At 35.6% G+C, this 15,407-nt stretch overlaps 2 protein-coding genes across 6 annotated transcripts in view; both read left to right on the forward strand.

Annotated features, from left to right (window-relative positions):
* The first annotated feature begins 232 nt into the window (after nt 1-232).
* On the forward strand, nt 233-1,893 carry tmem243a (transmembrane protein 243, mitochondrial a). The gene is made up of 4 exons (XM_026287175.1): nt 233-532; nt 798-848; nt 1,051-1,155; nt 1,407-1,893. The coding sequence occupies exons 1-4, from the start codon at nt 431-433 to the stop codon at nt 1,527-1,529; spliced, it is 381 nt and encodes a 126-aa protein (XP_026142960.1). The 5' UTR covers nt 233-430; the 3' UTR covers nt 1,530-1,893.
* Nucleotides 1,894-2,212: 319 nt separating this feature from the next.
* elapor2a (endosome-lysosome associated apoptosis and autophagy regulator family member 2a) overlaps nt 2,213-15,407 on the forward strand; it is a 51,004-nt gene continuing 37,809 nt past the window's right edge. For 2 of the 5 annotated variants that reach the window (XR_003294294.1, XM_026287163.1), the window contains exons 1-16: nt 2,214-2,626; nt 5,135-5,255; nt 6,501-6,690; nt 7,115-7,262; nt 7,372-7,461; nt 7,670-7,775; nt 7,872-8,024; nt 8,252-8,340; nt 10,290-10,470; nt 10,597-10,725; nt 10,907-10,997; nt 11,257-11,359; nt 12,630-12,767; nt 12,845-13,108; nt 13,712-13,885; nt 13,960-14,143. Coding sequence is in view for 4 of the 5 variants with exons in the window: in XM_026287163.1 (XP_026142948.1) it covers nt 2,465-2,626; nt 5,135-5,255; nt 6,501-6,690; nt 7,115-7,262; nt 7,372-7,461; nt 7,670-7,775; nt 7,872-8,024; nt 8,252-8,340; nt 10,290-10,470; nt 10,597-10,725; nt 10,907-10,997; nt 11,257-11,359; nt 12,630-12,767; nt 12,845-13,108; nt 13,712-13,885; nt 13,960-14,143 (2,323 nt within the window). In the remaining variant the exon portion in view is untranslated. Of the gene's footprint in view, nt 2,627-5,134; nt 5,256-6,500; nt 6,691-7,114; nt 7,263-7,371; nt 7,462-7,669; nt 7,776-7,871; nt 8,025-8,251; nt 8,341-10,289; nt 10,471-10,596; nt 10,726-10,906; nt 10,998-11,256; nt 11,360-12,629; nt 12,768-12,844; nt 13,109-13,711; nt 13,886-13,959; nt 14,144-15,407 lie in introns of those variants that run through there. The other 3 variants (XM_026287162.1, XM_026287161.1, XM_026287164.1) reach the window with 3 other exon arrangements.

Raw genomic sequence — 15,407 nt, forward strand, 5'->3', positions numbered from 1 at the left:
GGTCCCACCTGACAACCTCGTTCATAGAAGTTGTTTTAGCAAAGGTATTGAAAGTCATTTTAACCCGAATAATTATACAGGGAATATTTAAAGACATTTAAACGAAGAGAGGGACTGGGGAAACAGTGAATAGCTAAAATATAAAAATAATAATTTGAACCAATTTTACCTGGGCCGCTAAGCTCCGCCCACTTCTTTTGATTGGATGTGATGTGAATTGAATACTTAAAGCATAATCTTCACATGACCATTTCTCCTAACAACGTCTCCCTGTGTTCCATTAAGATGTATGTAAAACAGCTCGCTTTGTGTTTCTGCCTCGGCCTGAGGCCTGAGTGAGTGTTACGCATCTGAAGGAATGAGAAAGTGCTTTCAGGCCTGATCATGAGTGCAGGAGGCTGAGGCAGGGTTCAGAGATGATCCGCTTCTCATGACCACAAACCCTCTCAATCCCAGCAGCAACATGGATGATGACTTCAGGACGCGCTCCAGTGGCGCAGAAAACACGCTGTTTGGAGAGCCTTTAACTCGGGTGAGAGAAACAGTTACTGCTTTTTACTGTTAGCTTTTAAATGTTTATCCGCATTATTTCAGAAACATGATTTTTAAGATTGGTTTATTGCTTATTGATCAAGGCTTAACTCTTGAGGAGGCATTACAGGACTCTAGAGGGAGATTATGAAGCAGAATTAAAGGGATTTAAGCATGCACAACATGAACTTGGATATATGGAAAGATTTGCATCAAATCAAATTTAGCCTCTGTATTTCTTCATGTCAACTTCTGTTTTCTTTCAGCACACAGCTGTTAATCTGGCTATTGGTGGACTCACATCTCTGTTTGTCCTAGTGAGTATTAACACACACCTTTAGTTAGCTATCTAAATGAGGACACAGCATAGACTTCTATTGTTTATATATACAACTTACCAATACTATAACCAAACTCTGTTTTTTTTTTTTTTTTAATGACCGATCCATTCAGCTGCAGCTTGCTAGTTGTACCTGAAAATGTAATGTTTTTGTTTAACCCCTCCCCTTACTTTTTCAGGTAACTGTCATCAGTTCGTTTGTCTTCCCTAAACCTCCTCCAACAGCATTAAATATTTTCTTTGTGGTCTGCATCATCATGATCTGTTCTTCTGTATTGGTGCTGGTTAGTACTGTATAAAATTTCTATATATGATCTATGTGGTTAAATGTTTTCCAACTCTATTATAATGATGCATGTTAATCAAAATCTATCTTTTTGTCAAATCATGGGAGTTTTACAATTTAGTTTTCTACTGTGCTTCATGGTCAAAGTGCTGTAACAAGATGTTTGAATCTTTTGGGTGATCCCCCCCCCCCCTTCTTTTAGTGTTTATATAATATATAATTTGCTAAAAATGTTTCTGTTTTTTGTAGATATTCTGGTATCGTCAAGGTGATCTGGATCCAAAGTTTCGTGGTCTGATTTATTATTCCATAGGTCTCATTATCCTCCTCTGTCTGTGTGCCAATCTGTACTTCCATGATGTCGGAAGATGACATGATTCAGACACACTACTTGACCTTCATAATTCTGTCAAGCACATTAAAAAGTGATTTATTTGTCAGAAGTGAGCCTCACAGTTTTGATTATGTTTGCATAGGTGATAAGATGCATGTTCAAATCTATTAAGTTTTTATTTGAATATTTGGAAGGTGTACTTTTTTTGCTAATTTTATTTTGCCAAAGCTGTATATACTCAATATTTTGTACTCAATATTATTTTCTGTTGCTACCAAGAGTGAAGTCATGCTTAATAAAGCAGCATTTCAGTTAGTTATTAAATATTGTGATTTATGTTATGAGAACAATACTGGTGCCAAAGGTCTGACAACTGGCAATAAATAAAATAGTATACATGCACTGTGGAAGTGAAATATTTTCTGGGTTGTAGACCATTATGATTATTGCAGAGTCTGGATTCTCCATGAAGAAAAAAAAAGAAGATCATTTTGTTTTTGACATACAATGCACTGTTATTGTAAAGTTGACAGATACCATGGTATTTTTCACTTTTAAGATAACAATTATTTAAATGTTTAAGAAAAATATTTCAATAGTTTTAAAGCATAGCGTTCCACATTGTAATTTCTTTGAAACTACTGCCATCTTTTGGCGTGCATATGAAGAACAATCACAAATGCTTTGGTATATTTTATCGGTAAATGTAAAAGCAGTGTTCTGAATGTTCATTGTCCTTATTCGAATTAATATTTTAAATATTATATTTATGTCTCTACAGTGTATAATTATACAAAGAATTTGACTGTCACCCTCAAACTTTAAAACCTCAAAACACAAAGTAGATATATCTATTTTAAGATAGCTACTAGTTTTAGGACTATTTTGGGTAACGCCGTTGTGACGTCATTTATATTACTTCAAAGCGGCTCCGTCAAGATGACGTTCAGTGTTGACGTCGCGCGCTGGTGTGATGGGACGGTCCCGTTATTCCACTCGGCATCAGCAAGCGATGGAGCGCACGAGGAAGACCATTGTCCGCCACCGAGGCCGTTTTGCGCTGGATCATACGGCGTGGATATGTTTTGTTTTCATCCTGAAGGCGTCTGCAGCTCACCTGCGCCCGTGTAAAGAGGTGAGAGATCACTCCCACTTATGTTTCTGCTTTCAGAGCCAGCGTTTATTGCGTTTGATACGCTCGTCCAGTAAATAAATCTGTTTTTCAAGCATCTGTGGTTTTCGATATATTTATATGCACTTTTGGGATCAGTGTTTACTGACATGTGCAGCAAGATAATGCAGGTTCAGGTTGTCACACCTTACAATAACCAAAGTAACAGGTGCGTCAGATACTCTACACACGGTTTGAAAAAAACAACAACCAATCAAAGGCTGTCTGAATAATGTAAAAGGCTGGTTTAGACACTCAATATTTATTGTTATTTATGGCTTTCTTTGCTTAAATATGTAGGAAATACTATTGGCGAACATCTAAACATGCTTTTACAAAAGATAGTTCTGCAAGAGGCTACGTCTTTGGAAGCTCAGGAGTGCTTAATGTGACTCCTAAGTTCTTACAAGAGCTGTAAATTCTGCCAGTACTTCCTTCACTGTAGGGAAATGGCTTTTGATGCTCTGAATACTTATTTAGGTTCTTTGAAGTCACGTTTTTGGCACTTTTATTTTATTTTTGTTTCTGCATACACGATACAAATATCTCTTTTTCAGGTATTCTGAATCCTTTTTAAGCTGAATGTCAGTTTATTATTAAGTCTTTTGTTTATCTGATTATGGCATACTAAGGTATCTTGAGCTTTTCAGATGCATATTGATCAAGAAACTGAGCTGCTTTTTGTCTCTGTATATTGATTGGTGTCCGATTGCTGTTTGGGATGGGCATCTCACTGCAGATATGCACTTGTCATCCAGCCAGGGTGTGTGTTTTATGTCTAATGTTATGATAATGGCTGAATAAGGTTCCAGTGGAGTGCTAAGCAGAGCTTTTCACAGAGATGATCAGCACTGCGTGCCCATCTCAAGAGCCTGGTGATATGATGCTAAGAATAGCCACGCTGAAACCGCTTTCACTGAGAGCTCAGTACCTCGTCTGTGCACGGAAAAACTGTGACTGTTAAAATCCCTGTGTGTCCCATAAACTAAAATATTGACTGCAGTGCTTGACTAGGAATAAGGAACAAAATTGCAGAATTGGAACTATTTGGCTTATGCATTTACAAAAATCAGATGGTAATTGCACATAGTTCCTTAGCAAGGCTGCAATAATTATTTACATTATCCAGTAAAGCCTAGCATATGAAATAACAGTTTTCTTTTTATCAATCGAACAGTTTATTGAACCTTTAAAACAAAAAAGGTAATCATGTAAAAGTAAAAAGAGAGCAAAAACAGCTATTTTTGTTTCATATTTAGAGGCAATTTATAAAGATGCAGTTAATGAGATTAAAAAAAAAAAACTCTTTCAAATCTGATTCTTCATATGACAAGATTTAACAACCGAAGCACTGAAATATTAATCTTTTGTTATAATGTACTAAAGTGATTATAGTGGCTGCATAGAAAGCATTGATTTAGCTACATGAGTTTTAGTGAGCTGTCTTGCGTTGTGTCATTCAGTGGAACATTATTACAGTATCTGTGGTAATAGACTAGGCTTTTGTATGGTAATATCAGACTATTTCCTGTTTTGAGCTGTGTCTCTCAGTCTGCCCTCCCGTATGTTGACCTGCAGGGCATTCTGGGTTTTATTATCAGCTTCCTCCTGATAGCTGCCTTTCCTTCCCAGTCACTCAGTAAGTGCTGAAGGATCTGCAGGCATGTGATGATAAAGAAATTATTTGGAGGGTTTCTGTTGCATTTTGGCCAAACAAAATTGTCACATCTCAGCTAAATCAATAAATCTGTAATATTCTGATTAGTAGTGGGCATTTTGATTCATCCCAGTGACTCTTTTGAATTTGTTTACTTGAAAGAGTTGCTCACATTTGTACACTTATTTTTTATTTTTTTTTATTTAGGTTATGTTGTTATTCCAATAGTTAGGAATAAGTATGTTTCTCTTTGCATATAATGACCGAGTCATTCATCGAATCATTGAGTTGACTAAAACAAGTCATTTTATCTTTTATTGAAATTCTGACTTTTTTTCTTGCTGTTGCGAGTTTACGTCTTGCAGTTCTGACTCTTTTCTCAATTGCAAGTTATTAAGTTATTAATGCGTGTGTATATTTTGCACATATTATCCCCGTTTGATCAATTTGGTTGAGTCTAACTCTGACTCAAGATACAGCCTATTGAGTGAAGGGGAAATTGTTTAAGGCACTGAATGAAAAATCAGTCAGTGCATGGTTGTGAACAAGAAAGCTCTGTTCAAAACCTGAGAACCATACACAGTTAAAACCCACAAATGCTGATGCCTGGAGAGGAAAGGGTGCGGACACAGCAGACTCAGGACAGATGACTCATGGATTTATTAAGCCATGTTACGACCCTGTTTAACTCTGCATTAAATCCACACAATACTCAAACACCCATGTGATTTACTCTTTTACAGTCAAACGTTACACATCACACCCACAAAACACAAGTAACTTGTTAAATTTAGACGTGTTGTTTGTTTTCGCAGGCGGACTACTACTTTCAGTACACAGAGTGTGACAGCACCGGATCGAGATGGAGAGTGGCCATTCCTCTGAATCCAGGACAGTGTACAGGACTACCAGAACCTGTGCAGGGCACCGACTGCAGTAGGTTCACATAGTGTCTTAGACAGACAGGAGGATTTTCCACTTTGTAAAAGGACATTGCATGTTCATGCATGAATGTGTACATTAATGTGATTCCATTTGTTTTGAATGTCAAGTGTGTGAATTAGAACAGCATATTTGTCACCCCTTATCAGCACAGAGGAATTTCCTCTTGGACAGAGTATGATCAGTGGCCCCAGAGCAATCATTCCCAAAACCTCACAGAGTCCTTGGCCCTTGTATTTTATTTCTAGTCATGTGTAATTTGAACTAAAGTTTGAAAAATGACTCTTTTTACTTGATTAATAAATGTCTGAAGTTTTATTGTGCACATTATTAATAACTTCAGTAATATTCATCAAAACATTGATCAATATTGATTAAATTATTTTTTGCTTTCTTGGGACACAACAAAGACTACAAAGGTGAAAAAAAAAACAAATAACATTTTTTCATGACTTTGTGAGATCCCTGTTTATAAAATAGGTCCCACTCATTACCTTATTTCTTGTTTTATTATTCATTTCATTATTCATTTTAAAATGTGTCGCATCACGTAAGTTAAAAACTCACTTTTTTAATGTATATTATATAACTGTCAATTATAAAATCAATAATGACAGCTTTCCTGTAAATAAAAAAAAAAAAAAAAAATATATATATATATATATATATATATATATATATATATATATATATATATATATATATATATATATATATTTTTTTTTTTTTTTTCAGGAAAGCTGTCATTATTGATTTTATAATTGACAGTTACACTGATGTTAATGTGTACTTTGTTATTATGTCATTGATTTTTTTTTTCAGAGGAGTACTGTGATAGCTTGCATATTTATTTATTTATCAAAATAAGCTGGCATGGCATTAAAAACAACATTTATTTATTTATTTTAAATAAACAAAGATCCTGGTATGATCTTTAAAACAACAACAACAAAAAACATCCAAAGAAGTTGACATGATGGTAAAAAAAAAAGCTAATAAATTTAATTAATTGATTAACTAACCAAAAAAGCTAAATAGAATTAACAAACAACTTTTTTTTTTAATTCATGTTTATTTATGTATGTGTATGAATGTTATGGCCTAACTGATTTAAGATCTATAATAATAGTTTTTGGTGCATTTGACCCACCCAGTATTTGGATTAGTGATTGATCTGGTCACTATGTTTTTCTCTTTTGGATAAAATGCATTGTACATTTTGTTATGTCTTTCGGTCAGCATTCTCGTGCAAAGCGGGGGAGTTTCTGGAGATGTCTGCTCAGAAGTGCACTCAGTGTGCATCTGGCACTTACTCGCTGGGCAGCGGCCTGCGTTTGGATGAGTGGGACGACATCCCTCCTGGATTCAGCAGCCTGGCTACCAGCCCTGACAATGCTCCCAATGCACAGAATGGGTCCACCTGCAGCAGGTCAGTTCCTTTGGACTTATCATGTACAAAAGATTGTTTTGAAGACCATATGGTTTTTGCTTTCTGTATTTGCTGTGTTTCTAAAGTTATTGATTATGTGTTCTGTTTATGACACTACATAGAAATAAAATCCAAATGCATAAAAGACAACAATCATATAAGACACTTACAGCAAGTCAGATAGATCTAAAATGACTGTTCCCAATCCAAGTTCTCATTTGTTTGTTCTCATCAATGTCTTTGCAGTAAAACACTGTATTTTTGCCCCTTCCTTTTATTTATTTATTTAATATCAAAAATGTAGATTTAAGCATACAGTATTAAACCAATCATTTATTTTTATCCTGTTATATAACTTAAGACTGTATAGTCACCACAGTGTGTGTGTGTGTGTGTGTGTTGTTGTGTATTTGTGTGTGTTTAGTGCAAAGTGGGTCGCTCAGGGCTCGTATCTGGAGTCCAACAGAGATGAGTGTACCGTGTCTCTGATCTACACTGTACACTTGAAGAAGCCGGGGTCAGTGTCCTTTGACTATCAGTATGTGGATAACAGCATCTTCTTTGAGTTCTTTGTAAGTTTGGATCCCATTTCGGATGTGAAATGCTTGTCTGCAAGATATTTTAAGACATCAAAAGCAGCTATTTTTATTGCAAAAATAGTTTTTTTTTCTTTTTTGACAGATTCAGAACGACCAGTGTCAAGAGATGGACCAGGATTCAAATAAAAAATGGATCAAATTAACTACTCATGGAGAGTGGGGAACACATAGTGTAAGTCAAAAACACTTAACTACACACTACTACTACTACTATTATTTTTCTTTATACACTCAGACTTGAAATGCCATTCGAAAGTCTGGGGATTTAAACTTTTTTTTTTTTTCACAAAACTGATTAATATAATATTGTGAAATAAGATTGCGGTTTTAAATAATTGTGTTCTCTTTGAGTATATTTTAAAATGTTATTTATTTATCAGGTGAATCTGAATTCTGGCACTAATATCCTGTATTGGAGAACCACTAGAGTAACACTCGGCTTTAAAGCAGCCAAACCTGTACTCCTGAAGAACATTCAGATTGAAGGTCAGGAAGTGCTACTTATGTGTTCTCCATTTTTATCTGGAAAATAAAAAGCATTCCCTTATTGAAAGATTATTTGACCACATTTCTCTCCTTCAGGTGTGGCATATACATCAGAGTGTTTTCCATGTAAGCCTGGGATGTTCAGCCGCACCCCAGGCTCCTCCTCCTGTGAGCCCTGTCCACGAGACACATACTCTGGCCGAGGGGCCAGCTCCTGCACACCTTGCAACACAAAAACACACTACGCCTGTTAGTACATACATGCAGATGCATATTTTGTATGGACAGAGATGAAGCCATTTGATTTTAAAGGAATAGAACACACACACACACAGATTCTGATATCACTTACATTGTCCTCATATCAAAATATTTCCTTTTTAACACTTTGAATAGTTTTGCTTGTGTTAGACTTGTCTTCCAGTTCCAAACTATTCATGTCTATGTGAGGTATGACTTTTCTCTATCTTTAATAGCAGAAGGCTCTGCCATGTGCAAAAGTAGACCTCCATGCTCCAAAAAAGATTACATCCAGACATACAGCAATTGTGATAAAGATGGAAAGGTAAAATAATTATCTAAAAAAGTATGTACTGTATTTTTTAAGCACAAGTGTCCCATGTTTATTTCATATATACTTTTATGTACATTTGTAAATTAATATATACTCAAGCTTGCATTTCAAACTTTTTTTATATGTATTGTATGTATGTATATATGTGTGTGTGTGTGTGTGTGTGTGTGTGTGTGTGTGTGTGTATGCGTGTGTGTGTGTGTGTGTATATATATATATATATATGAGAGAGAGTGTAATGTCGTAAAATATTCTTTATAGTTCCATTTAAAACATAAAAGTACATAAATCCTCAAATTTATACAAATATATACAGGTGCAACATAATTTTTTTTTATAACATGACAAAGTAAAACAAATAATAATAATTTAAACTTATTGCAAAAAGTGAAACTTTCACATTTCTAGATTCATTATATGTAAAGTTTTTGGAGCTTCCAGCTCATCTCAAAATATTTTAATATTTCCTAAGATCAATAAAAAAAAAAGGATTTTTCTTTAAAGTAGGTTAATTTGTGCACTCAATACTTGGTCAGGGCTCCTTTAGCACAAATGACACTGTTGAGCCTTCAGCTCCTCTGCATTTTTGGATCGACTGTTTCTCATCTTTCTATTGAAATTACGCATAGATTCCATATGGGGTTCAGGTCAGACATGTGGGCTGGCCAATCAAGCACCGTAATATCATGGGCAGCAATCCACTTGGAAGTGGTTTTGGCACTGTGGGCAATTCCTGCTGGAAAAGGAAATCAGCATCTCCATAAAGATTGCCAGCAGATGGGAGCATAAAGTGCTCCAAAATCTTCTGGTAGATGGCTGCACTGACTTTGGACTTGATAAAACACAATGGACCAAAACCAGTAGACATCACAGCTCCACAAATCATCACTGACTACGGAAACTTCACACTCAACTTCAAGCAGCCTAGATTCTGTGCCTCTCCAGTCTTCCTCCAGACTCCAGACCTTGATTTCCAAATGAAATGCAAAATTCAATATTATTTGGACTTTGGACTGAGCAACAGTCCAGCTCTTTTTCTCCTTTTCCTGAAGACATGTGAGTGTGGTGACCCTTGATGCTCTCCGCTTGCTCTCCGCTTGTGTTTGAAGCGGCTTTGCTTGACAGTTTTCCCAAGCTTGCGGTCATCCCAGTTGCTTGTGCACCTTTTCCTACCCAATTTCTTCCTTCCAGTAAACTTTGCATTCAATGTGCTTTGATAAAGCACTTTGTGAACAGCCACCCCTTTCAGTAATGACCTTCTGTGACTTACCCTCTTTGTGGAGGGTGCCAGTGATTTTCTTCTAGACCGTTGCCAAGTCAGCAGTCGTCCCCATTATTGTGGTTTCAAAGAACAAGAGATACCCAGCATTTATATCATAGGGATGGTCATGTAATGAAACTCAAATGTAAATATTCTACTATTTTGAGATACTAGACTTTTGAGCTCCATGAGCTGCAAGCTCTTATTATAAATATCTAAACAAAAAAAAAAAAACTTTTGAAATGTTTTACTTTACATGTAATGAATGTAGAATATATGAAAGTCTCACTTTTTGTTTAAGTTAAGTTACAAACAATGAACTTTTTCATGAATTTTGAGATGCATGTGTGTGTGTGTGTGTGTGTGTGTGTGTGTGTGTATTTATAGAGAGAGAAATGTAGTAAAATAATGGATGTCTGATGAAAAGCCTGCCTGCTTGAAACGCCTGCTGTTTTTAAACAATACATTTTTGATACCTTTGGAGCTTTAGTGTTGCCGACTTTACATTTAAATATTTTTCTGCTTGTTTTTTGGTCAAGCACCCAGTTTAGATGGATGTGTGTGCTGTTGCCTGCTTTTTTGTTGTTTTGTTGATCACAAAAATGAAATGTAGTAAAATATAAATATTCTTTATTTTTCTATTTAAAACATTCAAGTACATAAATGCTGTCTCTCTCAGACTCAGGTCAAATATAAGTGGGTAGAGCCTCAGATTTGTTTGGCAGCTGCTGCTGGCGCAGTAACACTGCCACCATCTGGTCAGCGTGAGCCTTGTCCACCCTGTAATCCTGGTTTCTATAACAACGGCACTGCCACCTGTTCTCCCTGTCCTCCCGGGACTTACTCCGATGGGGTCAAAGGTGAGAAACTATACTGCCATCTTAAAAAGGATATATAAATTATGATTTTTTTTTTTTTTAAAGCATGAACATCATTTCAAACAAACAGCCAAAAGATATTAACGATGGATTGTGTGGCATCTGTAGCATGCCAGCCTTGTCCAGCTGGCACAGAGCCTGTCCTCGGGTATGAGTACAAGTGGTGGAACGTGCTGCCTGCCAACATGAAGACATCCTGCTTCAATGTGGCCAACAACAATTGTGATGGATCGAATGGTGAGAGATTACATGAGTATGGTGTTGTATTATGTTACGGAATATGGCTGCAATGCTTGCTTTTACTGCAAGGTGTCGCTGTTGCATCACTGATAAATGTAAATGGGATTTTTCTACGTTCTTATTTTTGTGTACATTGTGTGCATATTACCTTCATATCTCGAACATTTTGTGTGTTTAGGTTGGGAAGTAGCGGGTGATCGTGTACAATCAGGAGCAGGTCGTTCGGATAATGATTATCTCATATTAACTCTCACGGTGCCTGGTTTCAAGTGAGTCTTCAAGTCCTTGTCTACCTCCACACAACTACACTGTTCAAGTGCCGTCCAGTGCTATTTACATTCATTAAAGCTCATTAAAGCCTTGTGTGATTAGCATGGTCAAAATGCTGTACACGAACGTTTCGGCTGTGTGAGTTGGTATTACAAGAACATAATGTCCTCAGAACATGGTGTGTATGCAGAAGGGTTTGTCCTTACATAACCTGTGCTGTCTGTTTAGAAATGAGTCTGTTACTGTCTGTCGTATCAGGTTGCCTGTGTCAGTTCGAGGTGTATCCGACAGTGAGTACGGCCGGATCACTTTTGAGTTTGAAACCAGCTGCTCAGCTGACTGTGAGTTCTACTTCATGACGGTGAGCGTGTTTGCTGTTCTGCCACTCAAAATATTTTATAAAGTTAGGTACTTCTGACTTTCTAACTCTTCCATGACTGCTTTTAATTGGTTTGGAATGGAAACAAAATTTACCCCCCGCCCCCATGCCACATTAACCCTTTCTGCCCCAAAAAACATGTAAAATATACAATAAAACTCAAACATTTTTTCAGTAACAGTTAAATTTAGGGTTGGGGTAAAGTGTTGTTTCGGTTGTATATTTTTGTGCCACAAAGATTGAATGAGTTATTGCAATTTTGCTGTAATTGTGTTGAAATTACTACAATTTCTAATGAGACTGGGTAGAATGTTTAAAGTCATGCACATTTACATGAGATGAAGATTCACAACATATGCAAAAAAATAAATTAAAATACTTAGTGCCCCTTTAATTAGCAATTAGCAATTGAATTAGTGCCCACCTGTAATTCCACTTTAGGACCCTGTAGAGAAGCATGTGAATTCCCTAGTTTTTTTAAATACATAATTGTTTACTTTTATTAGGTTATTGATTTAGTTGTATATTAAGGCATTCTCAAAGACGACTTTTTTGTCAAGGTTTATATTTTTTGTTGTTTTTAATGTTGATTTGAAGTGTAGGTTTTTGCATTATTATTACTACATTCAAACCTGAACACAGAAAGCATTTTGTTACACAAAACATAAAAGTCTATAAAAATGCAACAAAAATTAGCAGAAATGCTTTTTAAAAGATTAATCCTTCTGGGTCTGATCTGATTTTTACCTCTTATTTCAGTCTTCTGATTCATTTTGGCTAAATGGTTATAGCAATACCAATTCATTTGAGTATGTATAATTCTGTATGTGTGTGTCTGTGTAGGTAAGTGTGTGTGAGTGGATGTATCTGTTTTACACTCTTGATGTTTTGAAGTGTAAACCCTTCCTTGCTGTCCACTTTTTTTTTTTTTTACTGATTTCTAGTTGAATTATTGATTTTATTTTACATAGTTGCAGTGTTATAGACACACCAGTTTATAGGTGTGTGTGTACAAGTGTTTGTTTGCACGTGTGTGAGTTGGTGTGTTGTTTTTGTACTCTACATGTTTTAGAGTTTCACCCCTTTATTGCTGTGCAATTTTTTCAAATGATCTTTCATGTCCCACAGAAGAAAGAAAGTCATAGCGTTTTGGAATGTAGAAAACAAGCAATGTAATATGCCTTCACGTTTACTAAAAGTGGACAGACTTTAATTTCTTTTTAAAGTGTTATTGATTTTTTTGTTGCTTCAGGATGTGAACAGAAGGAGCACAAATGTCATTGAATCATGGGAGGGGAGTAAAAGCAAACAGAGTTATACACACATCATGACGGAAGACTCTTCTGTTGTGTTCACCTGGGCTTTTCAACGCACCAGTCAGGCTAGTGATGTCAGTACAAATACATTCACACTCACGCTGTTCATTCACACTCACGCTGTTCATAATTCATTCCCACTGTCCATCAGGTGCGTCAGTATGTAAATGACATGGTGAAGATTTACTCCGTGACTGTCACTAATGCCATGGATGGAGTGGCATCAGCGTGTCGGCCGTGTGCCCTGCAGTCTCAGCGGGCCGGCTCCTCCTGTGTGCCCTGTCCAGCTGGACACTACATTGATAAAGAGACCAACCAGTGCCAAGAGTGCCCTCCTAACACTGTCCTATCTGGGCATCACATCTATGGCAAAGAAGCGTGCCAGCCGTGTGGGCCAGGCAGCAAAAGCAACAAGGTACAGTTTCTCTGTTTTTAGGTGGAAGAATAGCACCTATAAATTAGTTTTCATTTATTTCTTGATATATTTATTAGTTTATTATTTTTTTTCTTCTTACTACATATAAAAACTGTTAACAAATAAAAATAATAAAAAATTATAATAAATAAATTATTTTCTCCCAATATACTGTACATGTTTCTATATTGAAACATGGCCTTTTATACAGGGTTATATTGGTAATATTTTTAATTTTATATAATTTATAATTTAATATAATTTTATATTTATATCATTTTATATAATTTTAATATAATGTACTATTTTCAAATGTTTGGCTAATGACATTTATCATTATTCACTATAAATATTCAGAAACTACTGAAAAAAATATGGTGAAGGGTGACTTTGTATGAAAAATACTGTTAATTTAAGTCAAAATATATAAATTGGTCAAATTTATAATTTTGAATTGAACAAACAAACAAACAAACAAACAGATACACAAGTCTTAATTCCATTAGATTAGTGGTTGAGAAAATAGGCATTACTGAAAGTGCTTCAGGAATAATGATAAGTAATAAGTGTATGACCGTTCTCTCTTGAATGTTTCAATTTTAGGAGCACAGTGTGTGTTTCAGCGACTGTTTGTTTACATACACTATCCAGAATCGGACCCTTTGGTATGACTTCAGTGCTCTGAACTCCACTGGGTCCATCATGAACGGGCCCAGCTTCACTGCGAAGGGCACAAAGTATTACCACCTCTTCAATATCAGCCTGTGTGGAGCTGAGGTACCACACCAACACCTGAAATAAGCAGAAATGACATCATAGTGCTATTTATCCCTTCATCTGTCTTTTGGCAGGGTCACAAGGCTGCGGTCTGCAGAGATAATGTCACAAACTTGCCCAATGAGGACGCTGACGGTGGCCAGCAGGGCAGTTCAGTGGAGGCTTTTCTCTGTCAATCAACGATTATCCCATCTGATGGGCGGGGCTTAAGGACTGCTCTTTCCTCTCAGTCCATTAGCCTGGCCGACACTTTTCAGGGTGAGATGATAATTTCATAATTTCACATCTTAAAATGTATTCCGACTTCTTGATAGTGTAGCGTTTGTGATGTGCATGTCCATATTTCTTTCATTTGAATTACTTATTAATAAGTCTGCTAAAATTAATATAGTAAGTTATGACATCAATTAAATGTTTAACAGACTTTCCATTATCTGTAAATAATGGAGAAAAGCGTCCTTAATGGCTTATTGAATTATAAGTCAAATCCTGATGGGACTTCTAACTGAAGTAGATTCATTTGCAGTTTAATCATCAAAACTATATAAGTATGAAATATCACCTATGAGCAAAAACATTGTCAGCGGTGCTGTTGTTAATGAGAAGACCACATGGGGATTGTGGCAACTAAAAACCATCTTCACGTGGTGTTATTTTTTTGTCTTTACTATCTGAATGCATTATTTATTTAAGGGAAATTATGCAAAATATATTTTTTATATATATGAGAAACAGAATAGCAATGTTTTCCACATACCTTCCACATGAGTAATCCTGTAACACCCCAACAATCCTGCCTGAAAATGATTTATTATGTAATATTTATGTAATTATTAGATATTTAATTAAATAATTTAAATATATAAATTAGTATTATTCTTTAAATATTCCATTTACATTTTATATGTTTGTTTGTATAATATTTTATAACATTGTTTTCTTATTAAAATGAATATAATAATTAATATAATTAAATAATAATTAAATAATTAATAAGTATATAATAATATATATTTTTTCAGAAATATAATAATTCAATCATTTAAAACAATAAATTAAGCATTTTTGGACCCTAGATGAAATACTATATTAACTTTAAAATCTTGTATGTTGTTATATGTTCACTGTATAATTCAAAGGCGATCTCTTGTTTACATAAAATGATCATAATATTCTGACAGAGCCTTTAAAGCTGCAGTTGATAACTTTTGAAGCTCTAGCGGTTAATAAACAGAACTGCTTGCGTCTTGCGGAAGAACATCATAGCCGGAGCTACTTCTCTCTGTTTATGTCTATGAAGAATCACAAAGGTACTGGGTTACTCCGCCGCGGTACCCCCGAAGCAATCTAAAATAGTCCGAATATAAAAACTTATTATAGGTGCACCCTAGTGATTCAGGACAAGCTAAAAACACGGTTTGGAAAATGGATTCATGGTGTACTCGCTTATTATGTTCATTTTTCTACATTTTGAACACAAACAAAGTTACGGACCGCAGCTCTGATTGGTTGTTGGATTTCT

Source organism: Carassius auratus, chromosome 18 (assembly GCF_003368295.1).
Source record: "Carassius auratus strain Wakin chromosome 18, ASM336829v1, whole genome shotgun sequence".
Lineage (NCBI taxonomy): Eukaryota > Metazoa > Chordata > Actinopteri > Cypriniformes > Cyprinidae > Carassius > Carassius auratus.

Excerpts from the sequence above, each read along its gene's own strand:
- tmem243a (XM_026287175.1), top strand. The coding sequence starts at position 431 with ATGACCACAAACCCTCTCAATCCCAGCAGCAACATGGATGATGACTTC. Across the intron at positions 533-797 it reads TTGGAGAGCCTTTAACTCGG|CACACAGCTGTTAATCTGGC; the intron begins GTGAGAGAAACA and ends GTTTTCTTTCAG. Across the intron at positions 849-1,050 it reads TCACATCTCTGTTTGTCCTA|GTAACTGTCATCAGTTCGTT; the intron begins GTGAGTATTAAC and ends TTACTTTTTCAG.